At 50.1% G+C, this 27,294-nt stretch overlaps 1 protein-coding gene across 1 annotated transcript; it reads left to right on the top strand.

Moving 5' to 3' along the window:
• On the top strand, positions 1 to 25,886 carry SLC34A2 (solute carrier family 34 member 2). The gene is made up of 13 exons (XM_015541589.2): positions 1 to 161; positions 10,154 to 10,268; positions 10,358 to 10,492; positions 11,805 to 11,933; positions 13,403 to 13,546; positions 14,657 to 14,768; positions 17,173 to 17,368; positions 18,151 to 18,246; positions 18,674 to 18,794; positions 19,938 to 20,105; positions 21,507 to 21,623; positions 21,709 to 21,833; positions 23,424 to 25,886. The coding sequence occupies exons 2-13, from the start codon at positions 10,157 to 10,159 to the stop codon at positions 24,048 to 24,050; spliced, it is 2,082 nt and encodes a 693-aa protein (XP_015397075.2). The 5' UTR covers positions 1 to 161; positions 10,154 to 10,156; the 3' UTR covers positions 24,051 to 25,886.
• The last annotated feature ends 1,408 nt before the right edge of the window (positions 25,887 to 27,294 follow it).

Genomic DNA, 27,294 nt, shown 5'->3' with positions numbered 1-27,294 from the left:
GCAGTGCCCCGGCGGCGGCGGCAGGCGGTCCTGGAATGTGCGAGGGGCGTGATGACAGCAGCTGCCGCCGGGTCTTTGCGCAACACCTTCGCTATATATACCCCAGCGGCTGAACTCTACCTGGTTCCTCCTTGGGTCCATTACCTGCGCTGGGAGCGCTGGTGAGTACCGCCGCCGGGGCGAGGGCTCTTCCTTCTCCCCTCTCGCTCTCCAAAGAAGCTTCATTTACTTTTAATTCACTTAATTCTTTTAGACATCCCTCGATGTTGACCTCAAGGAGCTTGGCTGGCTTTGGACTGCGGAAGACAAAAAAATAAACCTTCTCTAAACTTTCAGATTATATATTTTTCGATGCTGCTGCCGTGGCTGTTATTACAATTCCCATGACTACACTGTTTACCCCTGGCCATGTTATTAATGAGCCACTGTTGGGGGTTCTGAAACTGTGGATGTTCTGGCATTCGTAGGTCAGGGAGGAAAGACAGGGGAATAAGAGGGGCCACATAGGGACTGGGACGACTGGGCTCTCTTTTTTGGTCACGAACTAGCTGTGTGACCTAAAGCAGGTTGCTGTGAGCCCCTGGGCCTCAGTTTACCCCTCTTTGTAAGAGGGGGAAGGGAACCCTCCCACAGGCTTTCCTGCGCTGAAAATTCTAGGTGTGCGTGGCTGTCCAGTAACGCAGTGCCCACGAGTGTGACTTCCACGTGCTGCCATTCTTGTTTGCCGAGTTATTTATCTAAAGTGACTGCAGGGTACAGTCTAGTTTGCTGGTGGGGGTCCGCACAGGGCTGGTCTTTCAGCTTGCCCCGGGGGGAACAGAGTCAGAGGGTACCAGGTGAGCAGTTCGGGGGCGGGGGGGGGGGGGAATGGCTTGCAAGGAAATGTGCTCAGGTGGGGGCGGGGTAGGAGCACCCAGCATCTCCAGGCCAGAGAGGGGGTGGCACATGGAATGGGCTTACATTCAGTCCTCAGATCCCCAGAGGCAGTTGCCTGCGGTGGGTAGCTGGCACGGAGCTGGAGAGAGTTAGAAGCACTCATTTTCCATAAGGAGATGGCAGCTGTCTGAACCGTGTCGATTTCCTGGAGGCAGCTTGTGGATTTCTGCACTTAGAATCCCCTCTCCCTCCCTGTTTCTATTCACAAGTGATTTCTGTGTTCGCCCTGCTTGCGACAGTCCTGTTTGTCTTGCTTCCCCCTCTCCCGAGCCGGAGTTTTTTAAGTTGTTCTGGGCCCGGTGTTCTTGAAAAAGTTGTGCCTCATAGGAACAACGATTGTTTCTGGTTGGTAGGAGTGTTTGAATCTCTCTGCTTCTGCCAGCCAACCAGCTGATAAGGATCTCTGTTTTTGTAACTTTGGGGACTGGTGGTAAGAAGATCGTACTTGTACAAGGTTTGGATGTTTAACAAATTGCCCCCTCCAAAGTCCACCCCCAAATCACTCAACCGTCTCATTGAAACAAGTCCCCCTTGGTGGGAGGACGGACGTCTGGATTAGAGCTGTTAGGCACAAAGCTGACATATAAATAGCCTGAATTCAGTTTAATGAAGAAAACAGCTTCTTGGGATCAGTGATTTGGAATAAACTTTTAATACCATTTTTTGCCACCTTCCTCCCGGCCTTCCCTCCTTCTCCCCACCCTCTCCTGCCCACCCAACCACCACTCTAGAGACAGAATGGCAACATCAGCAGGAAGTAGTCAGGATATCCCACTGAGCTTAAAAATACACAAGAGTGTAAAAAGAGGGCTGCAAACAGACTGCAATATGTCCAAAGTGTTTTTGTGAATTGGCTCTTTTAACCACCCAACACGATGCAAAATAATTGATACAGATATAAGTTAACTGCAGGATTTAATTTTAAAATATCATAAGTGTAAATTAAAAGTGCACCATGAGGGCGTGGTTTGGTAATATGGCCCTAGTTTAAAGAGAGAGTAAAATGTCTTTTTAAAAGACTGTCAGTACATATAGTCAAAAGTCTAAACTGAAGCCACTCATCAATGCAAAACCCAGGCCGACTGCTTTTGTGTCCTGCCCCGCGCGCCCCCTTCCTGCCATTGCCATGTCCTTGGGGGGATTAGTTTGCCTTGTGGTGGTTGAAGGAAGATGGAAAATTAAGTAGCCCTCTTGGGGTTAATTCCCCTCTTGGGAATTTTTGAAGTCTTGGGCATTCTTTCAGAGTAGGAAAAGATTTCTTACGCGTCTTGAACTTCGACATCAGACTACCCGAGTTCGAATTGTTTCTGAAGGTGCAGTGTCTTTATAACTTGAAGCCATGAATTTCTTTGAGTCTTGGTTTCCTCCGCGGTAGGATTAGTACTGAGGCATGAATACTGAAAAGTAAATTCACAGAAATAAAGTGCTTGTGAGGTTAAACGGGTTAATTTGTGTCCGGGGCTCGCTCAGTACCTGATTCGAAATGCTCAAGAGCCATTTGGGTGGCGCCTGTGTGCCAAACACTGTCGTGCATGCTGGGGCCGCACAGGTCATCCTCCCTGGGCCCAGGAGGCCAGAACGTGTGCCTGTCCCCCGCTTCCTCTGCCCCCGTTGTCAGATGGCTGCTGCTGTTCAGAGTACAGGTGGCCCCGGCACAGGTCCTGGTTGGAGAAGCTCAAACAATGCAGAGCGTAAGGGTTGGGCGACCGCCAGGTGCCCTACATTTTCCTGTTCCCGGGTCTGAGAAGAGCTGAGAAGTCTCCTCTCGTTGGCCTATAAGAGTTCCTGCTGGCGTGGGATACACATATGGATGCAGGAAGTCGAGCCAAAAGGGTTATTGACATAGCCGGGTCAGTTGTAGGGATGAGTGGAGGGGAGCAAGGAAGCAAATGTATGATCATAGCCACGAACCTCATACCTAGGCATTAAAAAAAAAAAAAAAATCTTTGTGGGTATTAGTACCAAACGGTCAAAATGGATGACTTTATCCTTTCTTCTCTGCTTTTTTCTGGCAGGTGGCAAGAGTGTGCCGGAGTGCGCCCTTGGGAAGGTGGGGAGAGGGAACAGTAGGTCAGAGGATGCTCTGGGGAGAATGCCTATGGAGGGACTCAAAGGCCCCGAAGGCCTCTGCTGATCCCCAAAGCCCCTTTCTGGAGAAGCGAGTTCCAGACAGGCCAGTGTGTGGCTGCCACTGGGAAAGTGGCGTCAGATTCGGGTTGGGGCCTCTGTCCGGCTCATTCAGTGTCTGCCTCTCCTGCTTAGCTGAGACTCCTAAAAAGGCCTGACATATGCCAAATCCAAATCTCTGGTATGCCAGAGCCTTTGTGGGAACCGGGTAGCCTGTCATCACGGTGTTCTTGGCTGGTTCTTCTAGCTGCTTGAGTGAGTCTGCAGACCCCTGCAGAGGGACAAGCCCCGCCAGCTCTCCCAGAAGCCGCTAGAGTTCCCACTGAGCCTGGACCGGGTGGGGGCCCTTGGCCCCTTGGTTTCCATGCTGCTTTGATGGGGCCCAGAGGATTCCTCCTCCCTCTGTCTCGGCGTCTGGCCGAAAGGTCTATGGAAGGGCCCCCAGCTTTGGAACTAGCATTTCTGGGTTCAAATCCTGACTCCGTCTACAGGTAGCTGTGGGACTTCGTTAATTTCTCTGGGTCTCAGTTTCTTTGTAAACCGGAAAGAACTTCTGTAAACTGGAAAGAACTTCGTTGCTGTAAAATTTAATGAAGTCACGGATCCCATAGGGCACTCCCCTCAAGACACACACACATACACACACACACACACACATATGCACACACGTTAGTGCCTTTCTCTCCTGTGCTTTGGGTTCCTTTAGCGCACAAATATTTACAGAGAATCCCCGGCTGTGCTGAGCGCTGAGATAAGGAACTGGTGGTCTAGGGCACAGTGGAGTTTGGGCTGTGCATTGTTTGCGATGCAATTCATTCCACAAAATTCTGTGTGCTTACTCTGCCAGGCACTCTGCGCGGGGCCTCACCTTTGCTCATCAGTCAGTCAGTCCTACCACAGATGAGTGAGGGAGATGGTATTATCCCCACTTTTGAGATGTTGAAACTGAGGTTTGGGGGCACGCGCTGTGTGGTTCTCTCTCGGCGCTGTGTGTCAGGGGCTATGATGTCAGCAGCCTTGGAAGATCCAGGGGTCTCGAGGAGCGCCTGAGCATCTGCCCGGGGCCGATCATGGGGGGTTTGCTCCGAGTCATCCCTTTACTCCAGATCCGTGGGGTCCACCTGCACAAGAGCTGGGGCTCTGCTGCCTGGGAAGGCCAGGCGAGCGGGGCCTGTGTACCCACGCTGCTGAGGACAGTGACTGTGTCCCAGGTGCCCTGCATTTCCCCACTTCCCAGGTCCTGAGAGGAGCAGCCGGAGCTGTGGGGGTGGAGAGGGCCAGGAGGGGAGTGGCCGGCAGTTGCAGAGTGCTCCGGGCTTGACCAGATGGCTCTCCTGGCTGCCTGCCCCGGGGCTCGCTCAGTACCTGAGCCTGCTTTTCTTACCTGCCAGGGGTCTAGCACAGTGAACTTCCCCCAACGATGGTGGAGCACATGCATGTACCAGAAAATGAAGTATTGCATGAGGAGAAGTAATTGCTTCATCAGGGAAGTGTTTGTAAAGAGGGCATGGGCTTGGCCACATGGCTGGACTTGGAATAGGGAAGAAAGGACTTCCAAGAAGGAGGAGTGGAGACATTCCATAGAAATTTTCTTTTGCTATCGGTGGTACTGACAGTGCAATGAGGGCCTGCAGGTGAGTGAAGCCAGCACTGGCCTCACACAGAGTAAGTATTCAAGACAGTTTAGCGCATTGGGCTCCCCGCCACGATATGCTATTCCTTTCCGCTCGGGTCAGTGCAAACGAGCGTCCTCCTGTTCTATTGCCGGCAGTGTCCTAAGCCACCTGCACATCGGCCCACGGAAGCGTCCGTTTCTGTACTTGCTACATACTTTGTGTTCACTCCAGGCAATTATCCCGATCAGCCAGAGAAATCCAGTCACCGAAAACATAATTTGAATAGGCAAACAATCACCCTTCTTACACCTTACTGCTGATGAGAGCCCAAGTGGGGCTGTTGTGACATTGAGGGCGCAGTTTCTTGGTACACTTGCCCCATCTAACAGATCTTGTCCAACCCAACCTGCTTATCACGAGGAGGGGCAGCCACTCATTAGTAAGATTCGGGCTTGATTTGTTTCCTAGGCGTGGGTCCAGTTCATTCCTTCAGCAAACCCCGTATGTTGACTCTTCCCTTCACAAATACGAAGGGCCTACTAGGTATAGTCTACTGAGCGTTGGGAGGAAACGCATAATATACGGGTCTTGCCCTCTAAAACTTAAATTCCAGTTGTCCGTGACTAGCCCAGAGCAGCCCACCGCGAGCTCAAACTTCATGTAAGTCTTGCACTCTATGCTACACGTCCCTGCTTGTTTTAGTGTGATAGCTGAAAACCGCACAGGGTTTACGATGTGTCAAATGCCATTCTGAGAACTTTTAAAACATAACGCGCTTCATCATAAGAATTCTTCGTCCGGGGTATTATCTCAGTTTGACATGTAGGGGAAACAGAGGAGCAAAGGAATTAGCCCAAAGTCACACAGCAGATGGCTTGGCTGAGACTTGAACCCAGGCAGGTGGGATCGAAGGTCTGGTCTCTTAACCTGTAGACCGGTGGTTCTCAGCCCCCAAGGGATATCTGTCAATGTCTGGAGACGTTTTTGGTTGTCAAAACTAAGGGGGAGGGGGTGCTCCTGGCACGTAGTGAGTAGAGACCAGGGATCTTGCTAAATATCCTACAATGCGCAGGACAACTCACCCAACAAAGCATTATCTGGCCCCAAATGTCAACAGTGCCAAGGCTGAGAAACAATGTGCTCCGTGTAAATATCACCTCTCCAGCGTAAATCATCTACCAGTCACTCTATTTAACGTCCCCTCTCCCCAGTTAGGTGAGTGAAATCAGTGCTCCAGGAAAATAAGTTTTTGTCCTGACCAAGGATGTTGTAAATAAGGGTCCCAACCTCACTGACGGGTTGAGCTGTGTTTAAAAACCGTCTCTGTCCCTCCCCTGCTGGGTGAGTTTGTACAAGTTGCTTCGTCTCTTGGCACTCCAGGTTTTTCTATCTGCCAGTGGGGATGAGCATGACCCCTTTCCTGCATAAAGATTGAATCAGATAATATGTGTCAGGGCCCAGCACAGCACCTGGCATCTCGCTGGTGCTCATTAAATGGTAGTTATTGTTATTGGGGTCAATTACACCATATGTGGTGGAGTGCCGGGTGCATATGTGCTGTATGTCGGGTGCGTGGGCAAGGGCGGATCAGAGAGGCCTGCGGAACTGTGGCAGGGAAGGAGAGAGGACCCGGGGGGGCCCACAGATGAGAAGTGGGTCTTCTGGGGGGGGTGTGCTACCTAGGCAAGAGCAGAGGTGCTGGGTTGGGGGGCTGTGGGAGATGACCTTGCGGTTCTTGGCGGATGGTAGCAGGAATGACAGACAGCAAACTTCCACGGAGGGGAGCGTCCGGGGTGATGGGGAAGTAAGTTGGACTTCAGTCGGGGTGAGGTCGAAGCGTGGACTGCCATTAAGCGGCCTGTGGCAGTGACGACGGAAGGTTGATGTTCCAAGGCAGGGGGAATGCTTTTGTGCCAATACCTGGGCGGCAGGTGCTCCCAAGACCCAGTTCATGGAGCCCTCGCTTCCTCCCAGGACGCTGCGTGCGGAAGTGAGGCGCTGGCTTCTGCCACTCGGGTCTTAAGGCATCTTCTCCATTTGCCCGGCAACGGGCCTTTAATCAGATACGTTGCACTTCTGATGCTATTATTACATGACTCATCCCTTCTAGGAGTGTTCCAGTCATGTTGTAGTTGAGGCAAACACAGATTCTGGAGTCAGAGACTCTCAAGTCGCACTGCGGCCTTGGGCCGAGTGGCTTTACCCCTCTGAAATGCTTTGGTTTTCTCATCTGTAAAATGGGGAGAACACTAACCCCTCAGGGTTGCTCAGAGGAGGAACACGAACCAATTGGACAGGTTACTGTTCCAAGCACTTTGCAGAAATTAACTCATGGAAGCTGTCTAACAACCCAATGGGCTATATAGACTGTTATAAACTCGATTCTACATATGGGAAACTGAGGCACAAAGCAGTCGCGTGATTTGCTCAGGTCTCAGTGTATCTGGGGCAGAGCTGGAGTTTGGTTCTGAGCCTCTGTGCTATGTAAGGTACCCAGCCTCGTGCCTGAGTGAAATTAAGAGCTCCAAGATTGTTCGTTTCTTTCCCCCAACACACTGTGGCTACGGATCCCTGCATTGGAAGAGTCACCAGGTAGACATTTGAGCTTACTCCCCCAAACCCATAGGCCTGGCCTTGTCTTTTCTTTTTAACCTCCGTGCTGTTTCCAAACTGAGCCCGTTCACCTGCATGGTGGCCTTGAGTTGAACTTGGGGCTGTCCCAGGCCAGCCTCGGTCTCCTCCCCAACCGCTCAGCTCTGCCCCACCTCCCCTGCCTGGGCCCCAACCTTGTAGCTGCCTCCCAGCACACCCTGAGAAGGGGCCCCCCCAAATCCAACACACCTTGAGCAGCAGGCTTTGCCCCACCTTTGACTGTCAGCTATAAGAAGGCTTTTCATTGAGCCCGAGGGAGGAGTCCAGCCTGTGACAGGCATAGCAACTCCAGGAGGCCGGACCCTAGAAGCAGCCCCGCTCCCAGAAGCCAACGGAGTGGCTTACAGAGAACACGCAGCCCTAGAGCACCTGCCAGAAAAGGCTGACCTGGGCTCAAGGCTCTACCACTTGGGGCCTTGGGCAAGTTACTTAGCCTCCTTATGCCTCAGTGTTTTCATCTGTATAATGGGAGAATAACAACAACCCCCTGCAAGGTTTGAGCACAGCCTGGCTTACTAAATACTGGCTCTCGCTGGCCAGGCAGGCCCCAGCATCCTGCTCAGAAAGCACGTGAGGCCTGTTGTGTGCCAGGCCCTGTGCTGGATGCTTGTTAAGTTGAAATGAAAGGCATGGCTTGTACTTTGGTGGAAGCCAATGACTGCAGGATGTCCCCTGTGATCATGGGTTCTGCAGTTGCCTGGGCAAAGTCAAGAAATTCCTTAGGCTAAACAAACCGACGAAAAGCCCTTCGTGATGGGGACACAGAATCAGCTTAAGTCCTAGCTTTCCAGGTACGCCTAACAGTCACAACACTGGGTATCCCTGAACCATCTTACGTTGTGGGTCTGGGGTGGGGCTACAGCTCTTAAAAGAATTTTGGAAATCTCATAGAGTAGAAAAATAAGTCACCCACAATCCCATCACCCACTGTGAATCCCATGGGACATTTCCAGAGCCCGTGAGAACGTGCTGTGAGTAGGGCAAAAAATAGTGCCTTTTATTCACAATTTATCTAAGGCATTGCTTCTGATTCTTTTTTTAAGGTTTATTTATTTTGGGAGAGGCAGAGAGAGAGTGAGTCAGGGAGGGACAGAGACGGAATCCCAAGCAGGCTCTGTGCTGTCAGTGTGGAGCTGACGCAGGGCTTGAACTCACGAACCGTGAGATCATGACCTGCGTGGAGATCGAGAGTCAGCCACTTAACCGGCCGAGCCACCCCGGTGCCCCTTTTCTAATTCTTTATAAGCTTTTTTAATGGCGTGCTATTGCATTGCATGGATGTACCGTGGCTAGTACGACAATTTTCCTATTTTTCCTATTCAACGCTTTAAGCGACAGCGTGGCAACATCTTCTTTGGTTTGCGTCCCATTCATTCCATCAGCCACCACTTACTGGGCATTGTCAGTGTGCCAGGCATAGCTGTAGACCCTAAGGATGCCATGTTGAACCAGGCAAAGCCTCTTTTTTTGGGTAGAGCTTGCATTTCGGTAGGCAGGAAGTAGATCCATTTAAGAAAATTAGGAAAGGGGGAAAGAAGAAAAATAGGAAAGGAGTTAGATTGACACGGATTCTGGGAAAACCTCTTCAAAGAAGTGATCAGAACAGGGAGGTACTTTGGATTTTCTGAGAGAAAACATTCCTAGCTACTGGATTCCTAGAAGTGAAATGACTGGGTCAGAGATGTATTGAAAATGTAAAGGACTTTAGACGTGTTGCCGGTGGTTTTCCACCAGTCCTCATCTCACTGCAGTCTCTCCAGCACAGCATATTATACTTACAAGTATTTTTTTCTGCTGATTTGATAGTTGAAATTTATCTCACTGTTCTAATTTGCATATCTGGGGTTGTTAATGAGGCCCAATTCTTTGCACTATTTTAGCCACTTGTATTTTCCTCTTCTGTGAATTGTTTGTACGGCACTAACGTGTGTCAACGGACAAGCACCACAAGGAGGGGACTTCCAAGTGTGACAAGAGCCACACTTACTCTCTGTGTAACCAAGAAAGGCTTTGTTGAAACAATGGCTTATGAGGAAGTGTCTACCAAAGGTTAGAAAGCATGTGGCTCTGACAAAGGGTCATTAAGCCAGGCGGCCTGGCATAGGAATAATAGCTACCATTTGGCGGATGGCTGCTTGGTTCCAGGAACTTTCTGGGGGTCACTGTCAATCTCATAACCCTGCACACATAACCTGAACTTGTTCACATTTTATAGATGGGGAAACATTGATGCCTTTATGCTCAGAGGTATAAAAGGACTTGCCTAAGCACACAGCCACTGATAAGTGGCACAACTGGGATTCGAACTAGCTTCGTTGTGTCATGCTGCCCACAGAAGACTGGGTGGTAGGTAAAGCAGGCAGAACGTGTGTTAGCATTTACGTATACGTTAAGTCCGCTGTGTGAGGTTTGGTGCGGATGTGCAGTCTAGAATAAAAGCAGGAGGGAACCATTGGAGGACCGAGAGGACGTGGCGTGCCGTGAGTTGATGAAGAGGGGTGGCTTTGCACCCCCTTTCTGACTACAGGAGAGAGTCAAGACAGAGGCTGAGCCAGAAGGAAGTTGGAGACATCAAAGGAAGTTCGGTGGACAGACTTGAGGCTAGAATGGAAACAAAACACTGTAAGAAGTGGTTTGATTTAGTGACAGCCTGGGTGAGCGGTTGAGGGAGACCCAGAGGAGGAATATGGCACGGAAGAGCCCCCCCCCTTGGAAGGTAGATTCTCTCCCGAATCTCTGCAACCTCTGGTTCTTCCCGTCATAGCACCTGAGTGGGCCTCCCTTCAGTGGCTGCTTCTTTAAGCTCTGTTTTCCGTCTGCAGATCATGGCTCCCTGGCCTGAGCTGGAAAATGCCCAGCCCGACCCCAATAAATACATGGAAGGGGACACTAGCCAGCAGTCCGCCACACCCGGGAAAGGCAAGGACACTAGCCAAAGTAAGTGCCGATCATCCCGCCCCAGACTGGCCTCCTGTGGCTCGGGTCTGACCCTCATTCCTCATGGCCTCTGTTGCTTGTTTGAGTAGATGACAGCGGGACCCCAGTCACCAAGATCGAGCTTCTGCCATCCTATTCCACCGTGGCACTGATAGAGGAACCCACAGCAGTGGAAGACCCCTGGGACCTGCCCGAGCTCCGGGACACGGGGATCAAGTGGTCAGGTGAAAGCAGGCAGGAGGGACTTCCCATGCGTGAGGGATTGGGTTCACTGCCTCCACAGGATCATCTCCTTTGTGTTACCCTCTTCCGTTCCATCGCTCTGAGGTCTTTCTTTCTTTTTATTAATTTTTAAATGTTTATTTTTGAGAGGGAGAGAGAGAGAGAGAGAGAGAGAGAGAGAGTGAGCACGAGTGGGAGAGGGGCAGAGAGAGAGAGGGAGACACAGAATCCCAAGCAGGCTCCAGGCTCTGAGCTGTCAGCACAGAGCCTGAAGCGGGGCTCGAACTCACAAACCCCAAGATCATGGTCTGAGCCAAAGTCGGAGGCTGAACCGCCTGAGCCACCCAGCACCCCTCTGATGCCTCTCAGAAAAAGGTCCTGGTTAGGGATACCACCTGCAGTCTTGGAGGCTTGGAGTCAAAGCGTGATGCGATAATTGGGGGATCTTTTGTTCTCTCATGCATTCAACAAATGTGCCAGCATGGGGGTAGTAACCAGGCCGGGCGCCATGCTGGTCCTTATAACCCACTGTGTGCTGACTGGCCCCAGGGACTGTGCTGTGGGTACAGCATTGATCAGACGAGACCCCTGCTCTGAGAGCCCCTGGATGGAGGGCTCTCCTCACCTAAATGTGGGCATCGAGGAGAGCTTCCAGAAGACAGAATATACAGCCAGGATGGCTGGCGTGCCAACAAATGCTGCATTTCTTTTCCGGGTGCAGGGTGTAAGGTCTGTCTGCAGATCAGACAGCTGGGAGGGAGGAGGTGAGAACCACTATAAAATCGAGCAGAGAAAATAGCATCCAAGGACATAACATTCCAGGATGTATGAGCGCCCAAGCCCTCCCCAAATGGAGGCTGTGATTGCTACCTTGTGGCCACATTTTAGAAAATAGTCTGTGCTGTTTTGAAGGTGCTTAGGAGAGCCATTATCTCTGACCCCGCACTTAGCAGGTGTCAGGTGCCCTTAACTGCCTCCCTCAGCGACACTGCTTCAGCTGAGCATGGAGTCTGGTTTGCCTGTCAGTGCCCCAGACCACACCAAACCCCTCCTCCTTAAAGCCAGTCCTTTAGAGACGCTTCACCACAGATTTCAACTAAATGGACTAGAGTGGTAATTGCTTTGAAAACTCTAGTCACGGATACATCCCATCTCTAAGCCTTGCCATACATAAGAGCTTACAGCCACCTGGTGATGGGGGGCAGGGTGGGGGGGAGGGTTGGTGGGGGAGGGGAGATGAGCGCTCTGAGCTCATTGCCAAACTTCTCAGAGTTTCGGGCACTAAAAGCCTGTGTCCTTTCTCCCTTACCCCAGAGAGAGACACCAAAGGGAAGATTCTCTGTGTCTTCCAAGGAATTGGGAAATTTATTTTGCTTCTGGCATTTCTCTACTTCTTCGTGTGCTCGCTGGATGTCCTCAGCAGTGCCTTCCAGCTGGTTGGAGGTATGGATGAAAGGGACAGAGATCCGGGGTGGGGTATTTTCATGCAGTTTGGTTCAGATGGTCACAAGTCAGCAAGCCCTCTCCAGCTGCAGCCTCCCGGCGTGTTTTAGGACAGAAGGCCACCGCACACCTTCTCGTGAAGTCATGCCCCCGTTTTACAGAAGAGAAAACTGAGGTCTTTAAAGGAGCTATGGCTGGCTAAGATGGCTTAGGCCGGCAGCCCGGGCTGGGGCCATTTCCAAGAGGTCAGCTTCCTGTGTTTGTCCACCGACCCTAGGCAGGAAGCTGTTTGATATAAGGACTTATCTAAGGGATCCCTGCTGTCTTTGGGCGTCCCGACCTGCAGAGATTATTAGATAGGAATGCTCTCAAGCTAAAGCAACTACAGAAAATCAGGGCTGGGCCTTTGTTGGAGAAGGACAAGGTTCCCAGAGCTGGTGGATCCTTATCCTTAGCAGTTGCCTACACGTCTTGCAGGACTGAGAGTAGCTAAGCAGTGTGAGGGGGTCCCAGAAGTTAAATCACCACGTGCTTGGCCACCTGTGCTCCCCTGATGGGTGACAACAGTGATAGCCAGCACTTTGAATGCCTCCTGAAGTCCTAAACGTTTCTTCCCCAAACCCTTCCCATTTATGGAGAGCACTCAAAGTTGAAAGAGGTCAGCACTTAGTTTCACAGCCTTGAGTTGGCATGGTGGGATCCAAACTTGGATCCCAGAGACACAGAAGACCATGGATTTCTATTCCCCTGGGTGCCTTCTTGGGAACTCATCATTGTGACCTGGGAGAATTGGGAGAGGGGGCACTTGTGAGGGTGTATGAAGGGCAGACTGACTTCCTGGAAGCCACCCCCAGGAATCCCAGCGTAAGCAAGGGATTTTGCTCTCCAAGTGTCTCAGATGAATTGCTTCCACCCTCTTGGGCCTTGGTCATCTTCAGTGAATGGGTTGGGGAATGGATTGATGGTCTCAGGCATCTGAGGCTAGGCTGGACCTAGAGAATGGGGGTTGGGTAGGATTGATAGAGAAGAATGAGAATATCCATTCTTGGGGGGGAAATTTTCTGAGTCAGGAATATATCCCCAGAGACAGGAATTAGCACATCTGGAGACTCACCAACACCTATTGGGCCAAGTGCGGAATTGAGGCCAGGTTGGCGGTCAGAGAAGGCTGGGGGAGGGCTTGCTGATGAAGGAGTAGTGGTAGTATGGAGGCTGTAGGGTGAAGGGACAAGAGGAACAAGGGGTGTGGCATGAGTGGGGAGCGAGGTCACAGAAGTGGAGACATGGCCCCAGGGCAGCACTGGGAAGAAGCACGTGGCAGATGCACTGGGAAGATCCCAGGGGTACCAGCTGGGCTGGAGGCTGGCCTCCCTGACCCACAGCCAGCTGGTCGTGGCTGGAGACGAGATGTCTGTGTATTCAGTTGCCCACCTAACTTTCCATCTGGTGGCTGTGGGCTTGTTTTTCAGGAAAGGTGGCCGGGCAGTTTTTCAGCAACAACTCTATTATGTCCAACCCCGTGGCTGGGCTGGTGATCGGAGTGCTGGTGACTGTCCTTGTGCAGAGTTCCAGCACCTCCTCGTCCATCATCGTCAGCATGGTGGCCTCCTCGTGTGAGTCCAGGCACCCGTGGGCCCAGACATTCCACGCATTTCCCTGCCCGGCTGAGGAACCCAGGATTTACTCTGAATGTGTCCAGGCTTGTCACCATTGTCTTCCTATCTTGTGCAGCTGTGATGTGCTCTGCTTTATCCCAGGCAGTCTCCTGTTTCCATTGCCATGGCTGGGTCTGAAAATCGTCCCCGATGCTTGAAGACCCAGCTCTGAATTCTCTAGAACTGTGTTGCCCAGTCCATCAGGCACTAGCCATGTGGCTATTTAATTTTATTTAACCTTAATTTATTTTCACTTAACATATAAAAATTAGTTGCTTGGTTTCGCTGACTGTATTTCAGGGGATCAATAGTCACACGTGGCCTGTGGCTGCCATATTGGGCCACGTATCTACATGGTCCTTTCAAGAACATTTCCATCACTGCTCAGTACTAAGAATAAATTATAAATAAATCCACACATTGGCTTGGGGACAACCAAGCTTGGGAAGCTGGCATTCCAAACATGAACCTGCTGATATTTGCTCTGGCTGAATCAGGACAGATACTCCGAGGGCGACCAAATTGAACAGATTAATTTTCAGTACAAACCAGCATGTTAGCAAAGTTAACTAGAACTTTCTTGGGCTAAATTAGAAAAAGATAGTCCTTAAAATTACTTTCACATGTTAGAACACTGTGGCAGTGTACTAATTTTGTTAGAGAAATTATACTGCTGGGAATTTGCCATAATAAATACGCAAGTCCTTACACATTGTTTCCTGTTCTCCCGTAAGCTGGCCTTGCATCTGTAATATGGAGGACAGAGAAATTTAGAAAGGCACTTTGAAACTGGAATCCACAGAAGGGCTTCTTCATGGAGCGTGTGCATTCCCTGAAATTATGTGCCGGGACTTTTTGCTTGGTACATGTGCTTATTTCTGTGGTGGGCGATCCTAGCTTGAATCAGATTCATAGCCTGGTGCAGACCCCAAAATGGGTTAGGAAATGCTGCTTTGTCACTTACCAGCTTGAATGAGGTCTGCCTGCCTTGGGCCACATCGGGAACATGGCCAGGCTGCCTTCCTAAACTTGCCAACTCTCACCAACTTTCTCTTTTCCACCCCCCAGTGCTGACTGTGCGTGCCGCCATCCCCATCATCATGGGGGCCAACATTGGGACCTCAGTCACCAACACCATTGTGGCGCTCATGCAGGCAGGAGACCGGAGTGAGTTCAGAAGGTAGGAGGCCCAGAATCAGCCTTTGCTGCCACGAGGCTCATCGGTTTCGGCCAGGTTGTCATAACTACCTTAAACTAGCCAATGAGAACCTTCTGGTCATTCCTAGAGCAGTTTGAAGTAGCCATTGTGGAGTACAGCTGGGGGTTGGAATCACATACTTACCAGTTGATTTAACTCAGCTCCCTGGTATGCAAAGCCAGGATAATTGTGTCTATCACCACTGTTGTCCAAAGGAGTAAACCCAGCCAAACAGGTAAATGCTTAGCAAGGTACCTGGCACATAACCAGAGCTCCCTAAATGCAAGCCCTAGCTAGAAGCTTACTTGCTGTGTGGTGTAGTTAAAACAAGGCCAGTTAGGATAGGATTTACCATCCCGCTTAGTCAGAAATAATTATAACCTCCTAAAGCTTCCTCTTTGGGTGAGCTCAACCCCAGTTACCTTTCCTTTGTTCTTCACTTGCCGGTAAAAGGCAAACTGTAGCTTTTGTGGATGCATAAGATCTGAAAACGGGACAGGTTAAAACAGGCAAAGGTTAATGTGAAAATTAACCACGTTCTCTGGCCTGTCTTCTAACTGATGGGCTTTTCCCAGAAGTTCATAAAATAGAGAAGGCAGTTTGTCTGCATGATGTAATCACCATGTGGGTCAGGCAGACAGCATTAAATAGGCTGGCTGGGGAGTCAGCAAATGTCATCCCTCTTCTGTGGGTGAACTGGCAGGTGGCAGAGGGCCTCAGAGCTGCTCATTTCCACTCAGACATGGCTAACCTTCCTTGGTCCCTGATGAAATGTCCTGAGGTTTGCAATAATAATACACATGATCCAGGGGGAAGGTTGTTAATTTGATCTTCTCAAGAAGCTGAGTAGACTTTCTTTGCCTCATTTTATTAATATAGAAGCACAAAGAGGTTAAGTAACTTCACCCAGGGGCGTAGCTTGGACTCAATCTAGGTTTCTTCCAGATTCTGGGTTCTTTTCACTGCTACCTGTGAAATATAAACATGATCTATGAAAGTGCCTGCACATAGCAGTATATAGCTCACCCCTTGTTCAGATTATTTAAATAGATTGCTTTCAGTCACATCTTTGGAGATGTGTATCATTCTTTCCTGGTGATTTGGAATACCTCCTTAGATTTCTAGGAAAATAATGACTATATCCAACCCCTATAAGGCTCCTAAAACATTTTGCCAAACTACTAAGAAATATTTACATCACTTTACATCAGAAGTGTATGAAGATGTCTTAAATTACTCTCTTTAGGAAGAATAAGTTACTTTAAAAAACATTGGCTAATATCATAGGTGAAAATTTGTACTTGCAAGTAAATAAATTATAAATAAGTTTCCTTAACTGTAGTGAAGTGAAGTTAGGCATTTTCTCCACAAGTATATTAGCTTCTATCCATGTCCCTTTGGGTTTTAGGTGTTTTTTGACATGCAGATGTTTTTTTTAAATTATTTTTAATTTTTTTAGGATCACCTGGGAACTTTTTTAAAGTTTATTTATTTTGAGAGAGAGAGAGAGAGAGAGAGAGAGAGAGTGCAAGCGCTCCAGCAAGGGAGGGTCAGAGAGAGAGAGAGGGAGAGAGAGAGAATCCCAAGCAGGTTCCACACTGTCAGCTCAGAGCCCGACTCGGGGCTTGAACTCACAAGCCATGAGCCGAAACTAAGAGTCTGACGCTTAACCGACTGAGCCACCCAAGAACCCCATGCAGATGTGTTTTGAAGAAAAATCTTTTTCATTGAGCAAAAAAGAAATCTCAAGTGTCATAGTGTGGAGATAGGATGGAATTCAGGAGAAACTGCAAACCTTATCAGATATAAACTGTGGTGTATATTGGCCTTGTTTTCTGTGCAGGTTGTTCAGATGTTTTATCAGAGTCCTGAGATCTTAACACAAAAAGTTAAGAATTCAGTTCTGGGGTTTGATTACCATCAGACTACTGGCCTCCACCTTTCCAAAGGAAGGTTGTCTTCAATGTGCATGATTCAAAAGTAGCCTTGATTCAATTCTTCCAAACAGTGGTCCTTGAGCTAATTATTGTAGCCATAACCTGTCTACCTCCCTTTTGCTCAGCAGAAAGAACTGAGTGCTGTCTGGCTTGGTGGGAAAGGCTCTGCTGGGCAGTGGGAGACAAGGGTCCTGGACCCAACACCCATGCAGTGGTCTTCAGTCAATTCCCCTCTGTTTGGTGGCCCCCAATTTCCTCAGCTATCAAATGGGGATATTAATCCCACCCACTTGGGCATTGCTGTGAGCATGTAAATGAGATTGTACACGTGTGGGCATAGATAGGTGACTCCCTTGCAGCCAATGCAATCAATGACCAGCCTAGACTGGTGCCCACTTGCTTGTTGACCAATCTTACTGTTGGCTTGGGGTGGGATTACCTTCTTATAGGGCTTTTGCGGGGGCTACTGTCCATGACTTCTTCAACTGGCTCTCTGTGTTGGTGCTCTTGCCCCTGGAGGCAGCTACCCATTACCTGGAGATCCTGACCAACTTGGTGGTAGAGACCTTTAACTTCAAGAATGGAGAAGACGCCCCGGCACTTCTGAAAGTTATCACAGATCCCTTCACGAAACTCATTATCCAGGTAACCCATCTTCCTTCAGAGAGGGAAAGGAAGGAACTAACTCCTTCCCCTTTCCCCCCACACCCCACCCAACTGGGAAGAGATGGTGAAAGATGATGGTCTATAAACACTGTTCTTTGGTTGCCTTTGAAAAAGGCCAAGGGAGGCAAGACTTCAGGGACACCTGATAGAGCAATTGGCTTTTTTTTGTTTCCTTGGCTTCAACATGTGTCCTCTTTATTGGGGTGGGAGCAAGGGAATGGCAAGTGCTTCTCAAGACTCAAAGACTTCATTGGATGCTTGGAGCCATTGTATTCCCCCCACTGACCTCAGCATCCTTGGGCTCACTAATAAAATATTATCCTGCCTGTAGCCAAAGAAGAAGGTTACTGTCTTTCCTTCCATCTCAGCCCTCTGCTCACTAGGGTCTGTCCATATTATTGAAATAAATGAAAAAAGGTTTTGGGGTTCTTACCTTAAGTAGAATGGGTCAACTTGGACCTTGTCCTTTATTACCTTTATCTTCTGGTTTTTACTATCACTCAATGACTATCTACTGCATGCTTCCTAGTTACCAGCCCATTGTTTATACAATCATTTGTTTATTTGTCAAGCACCTGCTAAGTAACATCCAGGTGCTGTGCTCCATCCTGGGAGTACAGATGGAGTGAGTCCTGACTCACTCCTGCAGGAGCTCCCAGTTGGGTTCAAGTTCTTGAAGCCCCTTAACAGCACCTCCTACGGTCCATCCCTCATCAGTGCTGAGGACATGCTGACTCTCTCCTGTCTGTTGCTTTCCTCAGCTGGATAAGAAAGTTATCAACCAAATTGCAATGAATGATGAAGCAGCCAAAAACAAGAGTCTGATCAAGATTTGGTGTGAAACTTTTACCAACGTGGTAAGTTTCTAAGAATGTTGCTGGGTTGGCAGACTCCAGCATCCGTGCCTTAAGCAAAACCTTTAATTCATTGTGGGCAAATGAAAGGTACAGGGAAGGAAAAATTGGCCTGTGAGCCAATTAAGAAATTAAGAAAGCAAGTCTCTGAATGCCAGATGGACAGACAATGCAGTAGGACAGACTGACCCCATTTTGCTTCATTCCGCACCATGGATACGTTATTCCTGGCTCGTTATTTTCATGCCTCTTGGCTCACCTCTGGCTGCCTGTGTTCCCATTTATGGAGAGACCTGTGGAAACAGTGCATTACCCTTACAGACACACACATTCATGCGTGTCTCCCTCCTACTTGCCACATTGCCTGCCAGTGCCACCAAAAGTGAGTATTATGGACTATGCATCCCATTTCCCAATGTTTGTCATCCAGACTCAGATGAATGTCACTGTCCCCTCGCCTGAGAACTGCACCTCCCCTTCCCTTTGTTGGTCGGACGGTTCCTACACCTGGACCATCAAGAACGTGACCTACAAGGAGAACATTGCCAAGTGTGAGTGGAACTCAAAAGAACATCAGCCCAGCAGGTTGGGCTGTCTGGGGGTTGCAGTTGGCATTCATTATCTGTGTGAGGCTCAGTAAGTGAGGGAAAGAAGGGCACTAGGATTCACAGAGCACTGGTATCATACCCAGTACTGAGTATGAACTTTCACAGCAGAGGAACAGGTGCTATGCCCAAGGTCCCCCGGTAAGGGGAGGAAGTAGGACTTGAAGCCCAGCTTCTCTGGCAGTTCCATACTGCATCAGAACTCGTCAACAGATTCCAGAGTGCTCCCTCCATATGCTTTGGTATCCCTTGGGCTCCAGGGAGATGCCAGCCATATTTGCAGGAGATGCGGGTCCCACACAGAACAGAACAAATGCATTCACCCTGAAGCCACGAGTCCCTGCTATACGGCAGGCCCCATTCAAGGGCCTGGAGCTATAGCACTAAACAATGCAGTGAGCCTACATGATGCTCCCTGTCTTTAAGAAGCTAGACTGTTGCCCCAGGAATCTCTTCCAGCCCAGACATCCTTAACTCTGCTAACTATTCTTTATATAGCCATGTGTGTATTTCTGCTTCTCTTCATCCTCTCCATACCACCCACATTAATTCTGAGCAGAAAATAGTCAAGTGTGGTTTACCTCACAGAATCAATGAGTTTGCCACCTCCCATGTTCTAGGTGCTTTTCATCCATCAACAAAACCATATAATCATGGGACCACACAGGGACTTCTAAAAAACAAGGAGGTTTATAGTTAGCAATAGTTCCTACTCTGACTTACCCATCCTATGCCACTTGGCTCCTCAAACTCTTCGTTGTAAGTATCCTCAATATCGTGAGTAAAACACAGCCTGGGATTTAGAGGTAGAAGGAAGCCCCTGACTAGCTCTGTGACTGTAATGATTTCACATCATCATGTTCTAGCTTCGTGAGGTCCCACTGGCCAAAACATAGCCTCAGGCTTACACTTAGCTGCAAGGGAAGCTGGGAAGTGTGGTCTTTATTCCGGGTTGCAATACGTCGAGCTAACAACCAAGATTCTGTTACTGTGATACAGAAAGATGTTGGGGAATGAATAACAGTCTGTGGCCTTGGGGGGAGGGGCACCCATTTTCCTCCTAACAAAGGCTTTCCATTGTCTCTTCAGGCCAGCACATCTTTGTGAATTCCAGCCTCCCAGATGTTGCTGTTGGCATAATCCTGCTGTTAGCCTCCCTGCTGGTCCTCTGTGGCTGCCTGATCATGATCGTCAAGCTCCTGGGCTCCGTGCTCCGGGGACAGGTAGCCGTTGTCATCAAGAAGACCCTCAACACTGGTAGGCACACTGCCCCTCATTCTGGGCTTTCTAGGGTGTGGCATCACTGTGGCCATCCCGGGGCGGGGGGGCTCCTTTATATTTTTATTTAGCAATGGCCTCTTGTTAAATAAACTCCTGCATGGAGTTTCTCTCTTGGGTCTGACAAGCTGAAGAAGTTAAGATGCCTTTGCCCTTGAAATCTCCCTTGGTGTCTTGGGTGGAGGCTGGGGACAAGCCTCTATCACATAGTTGCAAGGTCCTGAGGAAGAGCCGGCTCAAATGCAGCGATCTGTGAGATAGGCCTTCCTTCCTGGCAGGTTTCCTATGCCCAGGACTCTCGGGTCTTGTCAGGATCCCATAGGAAAAGGGTAACAGATGCCCTCCCTGCTCCCTACTTCTCTCCACTCTTGGGAAGAAAATGTGGGTCTGGATAATACATCAGCATCTTGAGGCAGCCGGTTCTCTTGCTGATGGCATCCTGGCCACCGGGAGGGCGCAAAGCTGAGGACGTTGCCTCCCCATGAAACCTCAGGGAAATGGGGCCGAGGACGGTCTGCCTCGCAGGGTTGTCACAAGGTTGTCATGCGGCCGAGCTGGGTGACTCTGGGTGCCTGCTGGATGTGCAGGTCTTGATCCTGTGCCGAGGGACCGGTGTGTGGGACTTCTGAGCCGCGGCACGGCCTCCAGGCCATGCCACAAAGGTGGAGGATCCGCAGCCTGGGGGAGACCAGGACAGGCAGAAGGAAGGAGGCTCAAATGCTTTGTGGGAGGAAGGTGGTTGTTTGGGCGGTGTCTTAGTTCTGCTGCTCTAACAAATTATCCTAGACTGGGGTGGCTTAAACAAGAGACATTTATATCTCACAGTCCTGGGGGCGGGGAAGTCTGGCGTTAGGATGCCAGCATAGTTGGGCTTTGGTGATGTCCCACTCCCTGATTTTCGGGTGGCCGCTGTGCCCTCACACGGAAAGAGTACAGAGGAAACATGCTCCCTCTTCTTGTGTAAGGGCACTAAGTGTCATTCACGAGGACTCCACCCTGATGATCCAATTACCTCCCAAAGGCTCCCGTTCCTAATACACTCACACTGGGGGTTTCTGTTTCAACATTAATTTTGGGGAAACAAGACATCCACTCCATAACATGTGGGTTCAGCATTTCTACTTCTGGATTTCAGTGAATATGTGTTTGCTTGTTTTTTCTGTGACACATGCCAACATCCTTGGTTCCACCATCCGAATATGCAAGGTGAAAGGATTCCGATAATCCAGTTTGTAATTTCCGACCGTGGTGTGGGGTGAGGAGGCTAGCTCAGACCATCCCCTCCCCCCACCCCAGGTCCTGTGGAGGTGCCAGCTGGGCCTCCAGCCCCTGCCTTCTGTAGCAGGCCTGTGACAGATCTCTTTTCCTTCTGTCTTCTAGATTTTCCCTTTCCTTTTGCCTGGCTGACTGGCTACCTGGCCATCCTTGTGGGGGCAGGTATGACTTTCATCGTGCAGAGCAGCTCTGTGTTCACATCTGCTATGACCCCACTGATTGGTGAGTTTCTCCCTGGCTTTTCCCCTATTACCATCTCCCATCATCCCCTGAGGCTGATACTATAGTTTTTGTATTTTCCTGCCAGGTATTGGTGTGATCACCATTGAGAGGGCGTATCCACTCACGCTGGGCTCCAACATCGGCACCACCACCACCGCCATTCTGGCCGCCTTAGCCAGCCCAGGCAATACTCTCAGGAGCTCACTGCAGGTTAGGAAATGTTCTGTGGGGCAGGGGCTCTGGTGAGATGCAGCCCCATTCGTGGTCTTGCAAGCAGACGGTTTGTGAACAAGAGCCAAGTTTTTCTCTGTGTTCAAAACTGTGATGTGAGGAGAAGCCACAGGAAGACAGATCTGAGAAGTGTCTCTCTGTTCCTGAGAGAGGCAGTGAGAGACCCCCATCACTGGTGCTTGTTAAACAGAGGCACGGTAACCACTTTGATGGAGATGGAAAGAGTATTCAAGGAGCATAGAGACACCACTTCCCATCTCCTCGCTCCCCTCTTGGGGGACTCTGCCTGGATATTAGGAGGTAACCTCTGTTCTGGACCTGGAATCGAGAAGAATCAGGAGGACCTGCCTTGCCCAGATCGACTAAGTGATCTTGGGCAAGAAGACCTTTGGCATTTGAATTCTTGTCCCGCCTTTACACGCTGAATGACCTTAGACAGGTGACCTGAACTTTGAACATCAATTCCCTCATCTGAAAACTGTGAACCAGATCTCACTAGGATGATTCTAAGGATCTGATGAGGCTCTGTCTAAAGCCAGGCTGTCCAACAGAAATCTGAGTGTAGAATATAAATTTGAGCCGCCCACGTAATTTGAAATTTTTAGTGGCCGCATTTTTAAAAAGTAAAACGGGGAGATCAATTTTAATAATACATTTGATTTAACTCCTTATCATTTCACATGTAATTGATTTAAAAATCGGTGATGTTTTATATTTTTTGATTAAGATTTTGAAATCAACTCTGTATTTCACACTTAACAGCACATCTCAACATGGGCGAGCCACATCTCCAGTGCTCATTTGCCACACGTGGCTGGTGGCTAACGTATTGGACAGGCAGGTCCGAAGCCCCTAGCGTGATGCCTGGGCACACAGGAAAGTGGCCAAGTGTGTGTGGCCTCTGGAGCCAGGCTACTTGGGTTTGAATCCCACGTCTACCACCTCTTACCTGTGTGACTTTGGGAAGAGTCAAAGCTCTTCCTCAATCGCCTCCTCCATCAAATAGAGATAATGATGATTTACCATGTCATAGGCTATTTTTTTGAGGATTGTGGTAATCCACATCAAGTGCTTAGAACGGTTGCCTCCTACATTTAGGAGGCACTAAAATCAGCTGCTGGTGCTATTATTTTTATTAACTGTAATCATCTCTCTCCCCTCCATAGAATGGGGCCATTGAGCCAAGGAAGCCAGCTCTCCAGCAAGCCTCTCCTTTGGCCGCACCAGCTCTTACCTGCTCAGCTGGAAACAGCAGGGTCAAGACCTTGGGTAGCGGCAGGCATATTAATGAAGTTCATTATTAGATTTGGCCTTCAGGAGTTTAGGTCCTGAAAACTGATTCATTTGGTCACCTCCCTTGCGCTCCCCCGACACACACACACACACACACACACACACACACACGCGCGCGCGCGCGGTCCTCAGGTAATGCCGGCCTCTTTCTGAATAGCCCTGTGAAGACAGGGAAGACCCCTGACTCAGGATGGCTGCTAGATGACCCTTCCCCCCCCCCCCCCCGACTCCACCGTGCACCACACTCATGCACCTGTCCAACCTCTTGTGTTTCAGATCGCCCTGTGCCACTTTTTCTTCAACATCTCGGGCATCCTGCTGTGGTACCCAATCCCATTCACCCGCCTGCCCATCCGCCTGGCCAAGGGGCTGGGCAACATCTCTGCCGAGTACCGCTGGTTTGCCATCTTCTACCTGATCTTCTTCTTCTTCCTGACCCCGCTGGCCGTGTTCGGCCTCTCGCTGGCGGGCTGGCCGGTGCTGGTGGGCGTGGGGGCGCCCATCATCCTCGTGATCCTCCTGGTGGTGGTCCTCAGGTTCCTGCAGTCCCGCTACCCGCGCATCCTGCCCAGAAAGCTCCAGAGCTGGGACTTCCTGCCGCTGTGGATGCACTCGCTGAAGCCCTGGGACGAACTGATCTTCCTGCTCACTGGCTGTTGCCAGACGCGCTGCTGCTTCTGCTGCCGGGTCTGCTGCCGCGCCTGCTGCCTGCTGTGCGGCTGCCCGGCCTGCTGCCGCTGCAGCGGGTGCTGCCGGATCCTGGAGGAAGAGCAGGACACGCCCATCAAGGCCCCCAAGGCCTTTGATAACATGGCCATGAGCACAGAGGCCCAGGACGGGGTCCCCAGGTCTCAGGTGGACGGCCCGGACACAGAGGTCACCTCCAGCAGCACAGCCTTGTAGGGGCTTCCCGGAGGTGGGAAGGGGGGCCACCTCCCCGCTGGCTCCGCGGGCCCTTCTCTGCCCGGCCGGGACGCCTTCCCTGCTGAGAAGTGGAGTTGACATCAGCCCCCACCCTGACCCCCTTTGTCCCGGTGTATCAGCCCGCACAGTGGCTTCATCTCAGTCCGCCCCCCTCCCGCCCTCCCCACCGCACCCGCCTCCCCCCAAACTGGGCTCCCGCTCGCGGGAACTGGCAGAGCAACCCCAAAAGACGATGAAAGACAATGGCTGGAGACGGTCACGCTCACCCACCCCCTGCGACAGCAGGGTGGGTCCACACGACCTACTTTCAGACTCAAACCATCTTCTTCCAAAGGAAGAGCCTCGAGGGAAGGGATTGACGGAAGGTTCTCAAAGATGCCTGTGTTAAGTGTATGTTATTGCGATAAAGCTCAGACAGCTCTCTCTTTTACCAAAGACTTGCTTCAACCAAGATCAGCCGCCCCCGGGGGTCCTTGCCCCAGACCGGACCCATTTGGAGGGGGAAATAGTGTCATTGTTTGGAGACTTGAAGACCACAGGGGTGGGTCTTTCCCCTTCGCGGAGCTCCCCAAACTCCTTGTTAGGGGGACCTCACCTGGGCAGTTCTGGCCGATCTGAGCTTCCCTGCTGTGTCCTTGTCCGAGTTTTTAGGGCGGGAGCCGCATCTGAGCTATCGAGAGAGAGCTTCGGGGTGCACTTTGGCCCACCTGTTGGCTCCCCCTTTCTGAGAAGAGAGTGTTCTGTTCCTGAGCCGAGCAGTTGGAGGATGAGCCAGGGAATGGCGAGACCTGGAGGGGCTGGGGTGGGGAGACAGTTTGTCTGCTAAAAGGACCTAGGGCTCTTCTTGATTTGGCTACTTTGGAAGCCAAATTGACAGTTGTGGCCAAAGCCTAGCGCCGCTCTCTTGGTCCGATAAAATCATCCCTGATGAGTCTTTTGGAGGAAGATAAGGCAGCCCCTCTTCGTCCCTGAGTCCATTCATCCATCCAAGCCAGAAACACTTTCCAAAACTTCTCTCACGTTCCCATAGATAGGTGAGCTTTGACTTTTCTGCCCTCTCTCCCTGCCTGTGGAGATCCCCACTTTTCTCAGAGGGCAGAAACCAGGGCGTGGCTGGACTTCCCACAGAACAGTGGTCATCAAGTAGAGGTAGAGGTCCGTGCGTGGCTGTGGGTCCAAGGGGTGTCCTCTCTCTTGCCTCTTCTCTGTGCCTTCCAGAGCGGCCTCTCGTGTTTATACCTCCTCCCTCTGCTGCTTCTCACCCTGAAACATCCCAGGCCACCCCGGAGAGGGAGAGAGCTTCAACGGAGTCTGGGGAAGGGGATTCAGTGCAGCCACACTCCAAGACCCGGTTCGCCCCCATCTTGGCTTATCCTTCTCTTAGCAGGTTGGGATACCAGACTGAGCCCTCCCCTGACCCTTACCCGTGTAGATACTGGTTCCGAGACAGAACCATTTATACTCTATATTTATAGTCGCACAGGTGCACAGCATTTTTCATAAGTTATATAGGTAGTAGTGTGATTTGTGTTTTATAGTGCTCTCACTGGGAAATGAGGCCGGGTTCTACTATGAAATATAAAGAAAGAGCACCTTTGTATATTTTGTACCGCCGTCTTTTCAACGTGTTTCTGTAGCTGCGCCCATGCCGCACCCCCTGTAAATATGTAAGTTAAACCTGGGCAGGGCTGTGGCCCTCTTTGCACACCGATTTTTTTTTTTTTTAATTGGATCCTTGTACCAGCCTTGATTTGTATTTTTTTTTTTTTACTGGTTGTGGGAAGAGAGCAATAAAGGAGACAATCAAACCCCAAAGGAGTGCGCTGTTTTCAATTACAGAGAAACAGAGGCTTCCTGGATCTAGTTCCTGAAAATGTGGGGTCTCTTTCCTCAGTTAACATCACTACCCACCTCCCCATCACCAGGTAATTTGTAGGGTCCCTTGTTCAAGAAGCAGAGGGAAAGTGCCATTATAAGGTACTAAATATAAAGCTTTCCTTCAGTGGTCTCTCTCTTGACTTAGGGCTTTTAAAAATGTTGCTGTGTAGTGCTATTTTTTTTTCTTTTTGCAATTGCTTTATTTCACTTAGCATAATGCCCTCAAGTTCATCCATGTTGTAGCATATGTCAGAATTTCCTTCCCTTTTTTTTTTTTTAATGTAATTTATTGTCAAGTTGGCTAACATACATTGTATACAGCATGCTCTTGGTCTTGGGGGTAGATTCCCATGATTCATCACTTACATGCAACACCCAGTGCTCATCCCAACAAGTGCCCTCCTCAATGCCCATCACCGGTTTTCGCCTCTCCCCTGCCCCCACCCCATCAACCCTCAGTTTGTTCTGTTTCGTGTAGTGCTATGCTAAGTTAGAGTTTAAATAAATTTAAATTACTAGCATCAATTTTATGGTTCATCCTTACGTTATGCAATGTCAGTTTTAAATGTAAACATAAGAGCTTCTAACTCACATGTGGGACTGCTGAAATTACCCAACTCCTATTTTGTAGCGCATACATGTATCGTTTGTCCTGCCACAACAACAAGAATGATGCATAAAACTCATTTTTCCTGTCTCTTCTTGACAGACGCACAGTCTGCCAATACCGTACCTTACTGATGAGTAAGGAGGCAGTGAAAAGAAGAGAGGTACGAGGGGCTGACCTTTCCTTCTATCTCATCACTCCAGCCTAAGTGGGCGGCTAACACAGGCAAGTAACACGAGTGAAAAAGGTGGAGATGGGGTTCCTCAGTCCTTTCTTTTGCTGTGTTCGAAGAAAAGTTCTGGTTTGAATGGGAAGCAGGTCCTCCTGAGGCTGTCAGTACCCCCGGGCACTCGGTTGCAGATATCACACACCTGTAGCTGACAGTGAGCCTTGCTGCCCTTAGGCTTGTTGTGGATCTGCCAGAATTCTGTCTTCCTGGGGCACGGCCAATACTCTGTGTGAGTGGGGTGCGGGGGACCGTGGACACGTGTCCTGCCCATCCTGCTCACTCCCGCGCTCCATTGCCCCATAAGACTTCGCTTACAAAATGTAGATTAAGATTTTCAGGACCCTGATGGCAGAGTATTTCCCTTCTCAGTGTGGGGTGCCGTGTGACTGCATGCTCGCAAAGCTGGCCATGCTCACCACCCCGTGCCAGTCACGGTGTTCGGAAAAAGTTGATTTAAATTAAGAAATGTGTGCAGAAGGACTATAAATTGGTAGTATCTCTCTAGGACA

The sequence above is a fragment of the Panthera tigris genome, chromosome B1, assembly GCF_018350195.1.
Source record: "Panthera tigris isolate Pti1 chromosome B1, P.tigris_Pti1_mat1.1, whole genome shotgun sequence".
Taxonomy (NCBI): domain Eukaryota; kingdom Metazoa; phylum Chordata; class Mammalia; order Carnivora; family Felidae; genus Panthera; species Panthera tigris.
Note: the sequence above shows the minus strand (reverse complement) of the source record. Positions and strands in the feature narration are given on the sequence as shown.

Excerpts from the sequence above, each read along its gene's own strand:
- SLC34A2 (XM_015541589.2), top strand. The coding sequence starts at position 10,157 with ATGGCTCCCTGGCCTGAGCTGGAAAATGCCCAGCCCGACCCCAATAAA. Across the intron at positions 13,547-14,656 it reads CAGCATGGTGGCCTCCTCGT|TGCTGACTGTGCGTGCCGCC; the intron begins GTGAGTCCAGGC and ends TCCACCCCCCAG. Across the intron at positions 18,795-19,937 it reads CAAGGAGAACATTGCCAAGT|GCCAGCACATCTTTGTGAAT; the intron begins GTGAGTGGAACT and ends TTGTCTCTTCAG.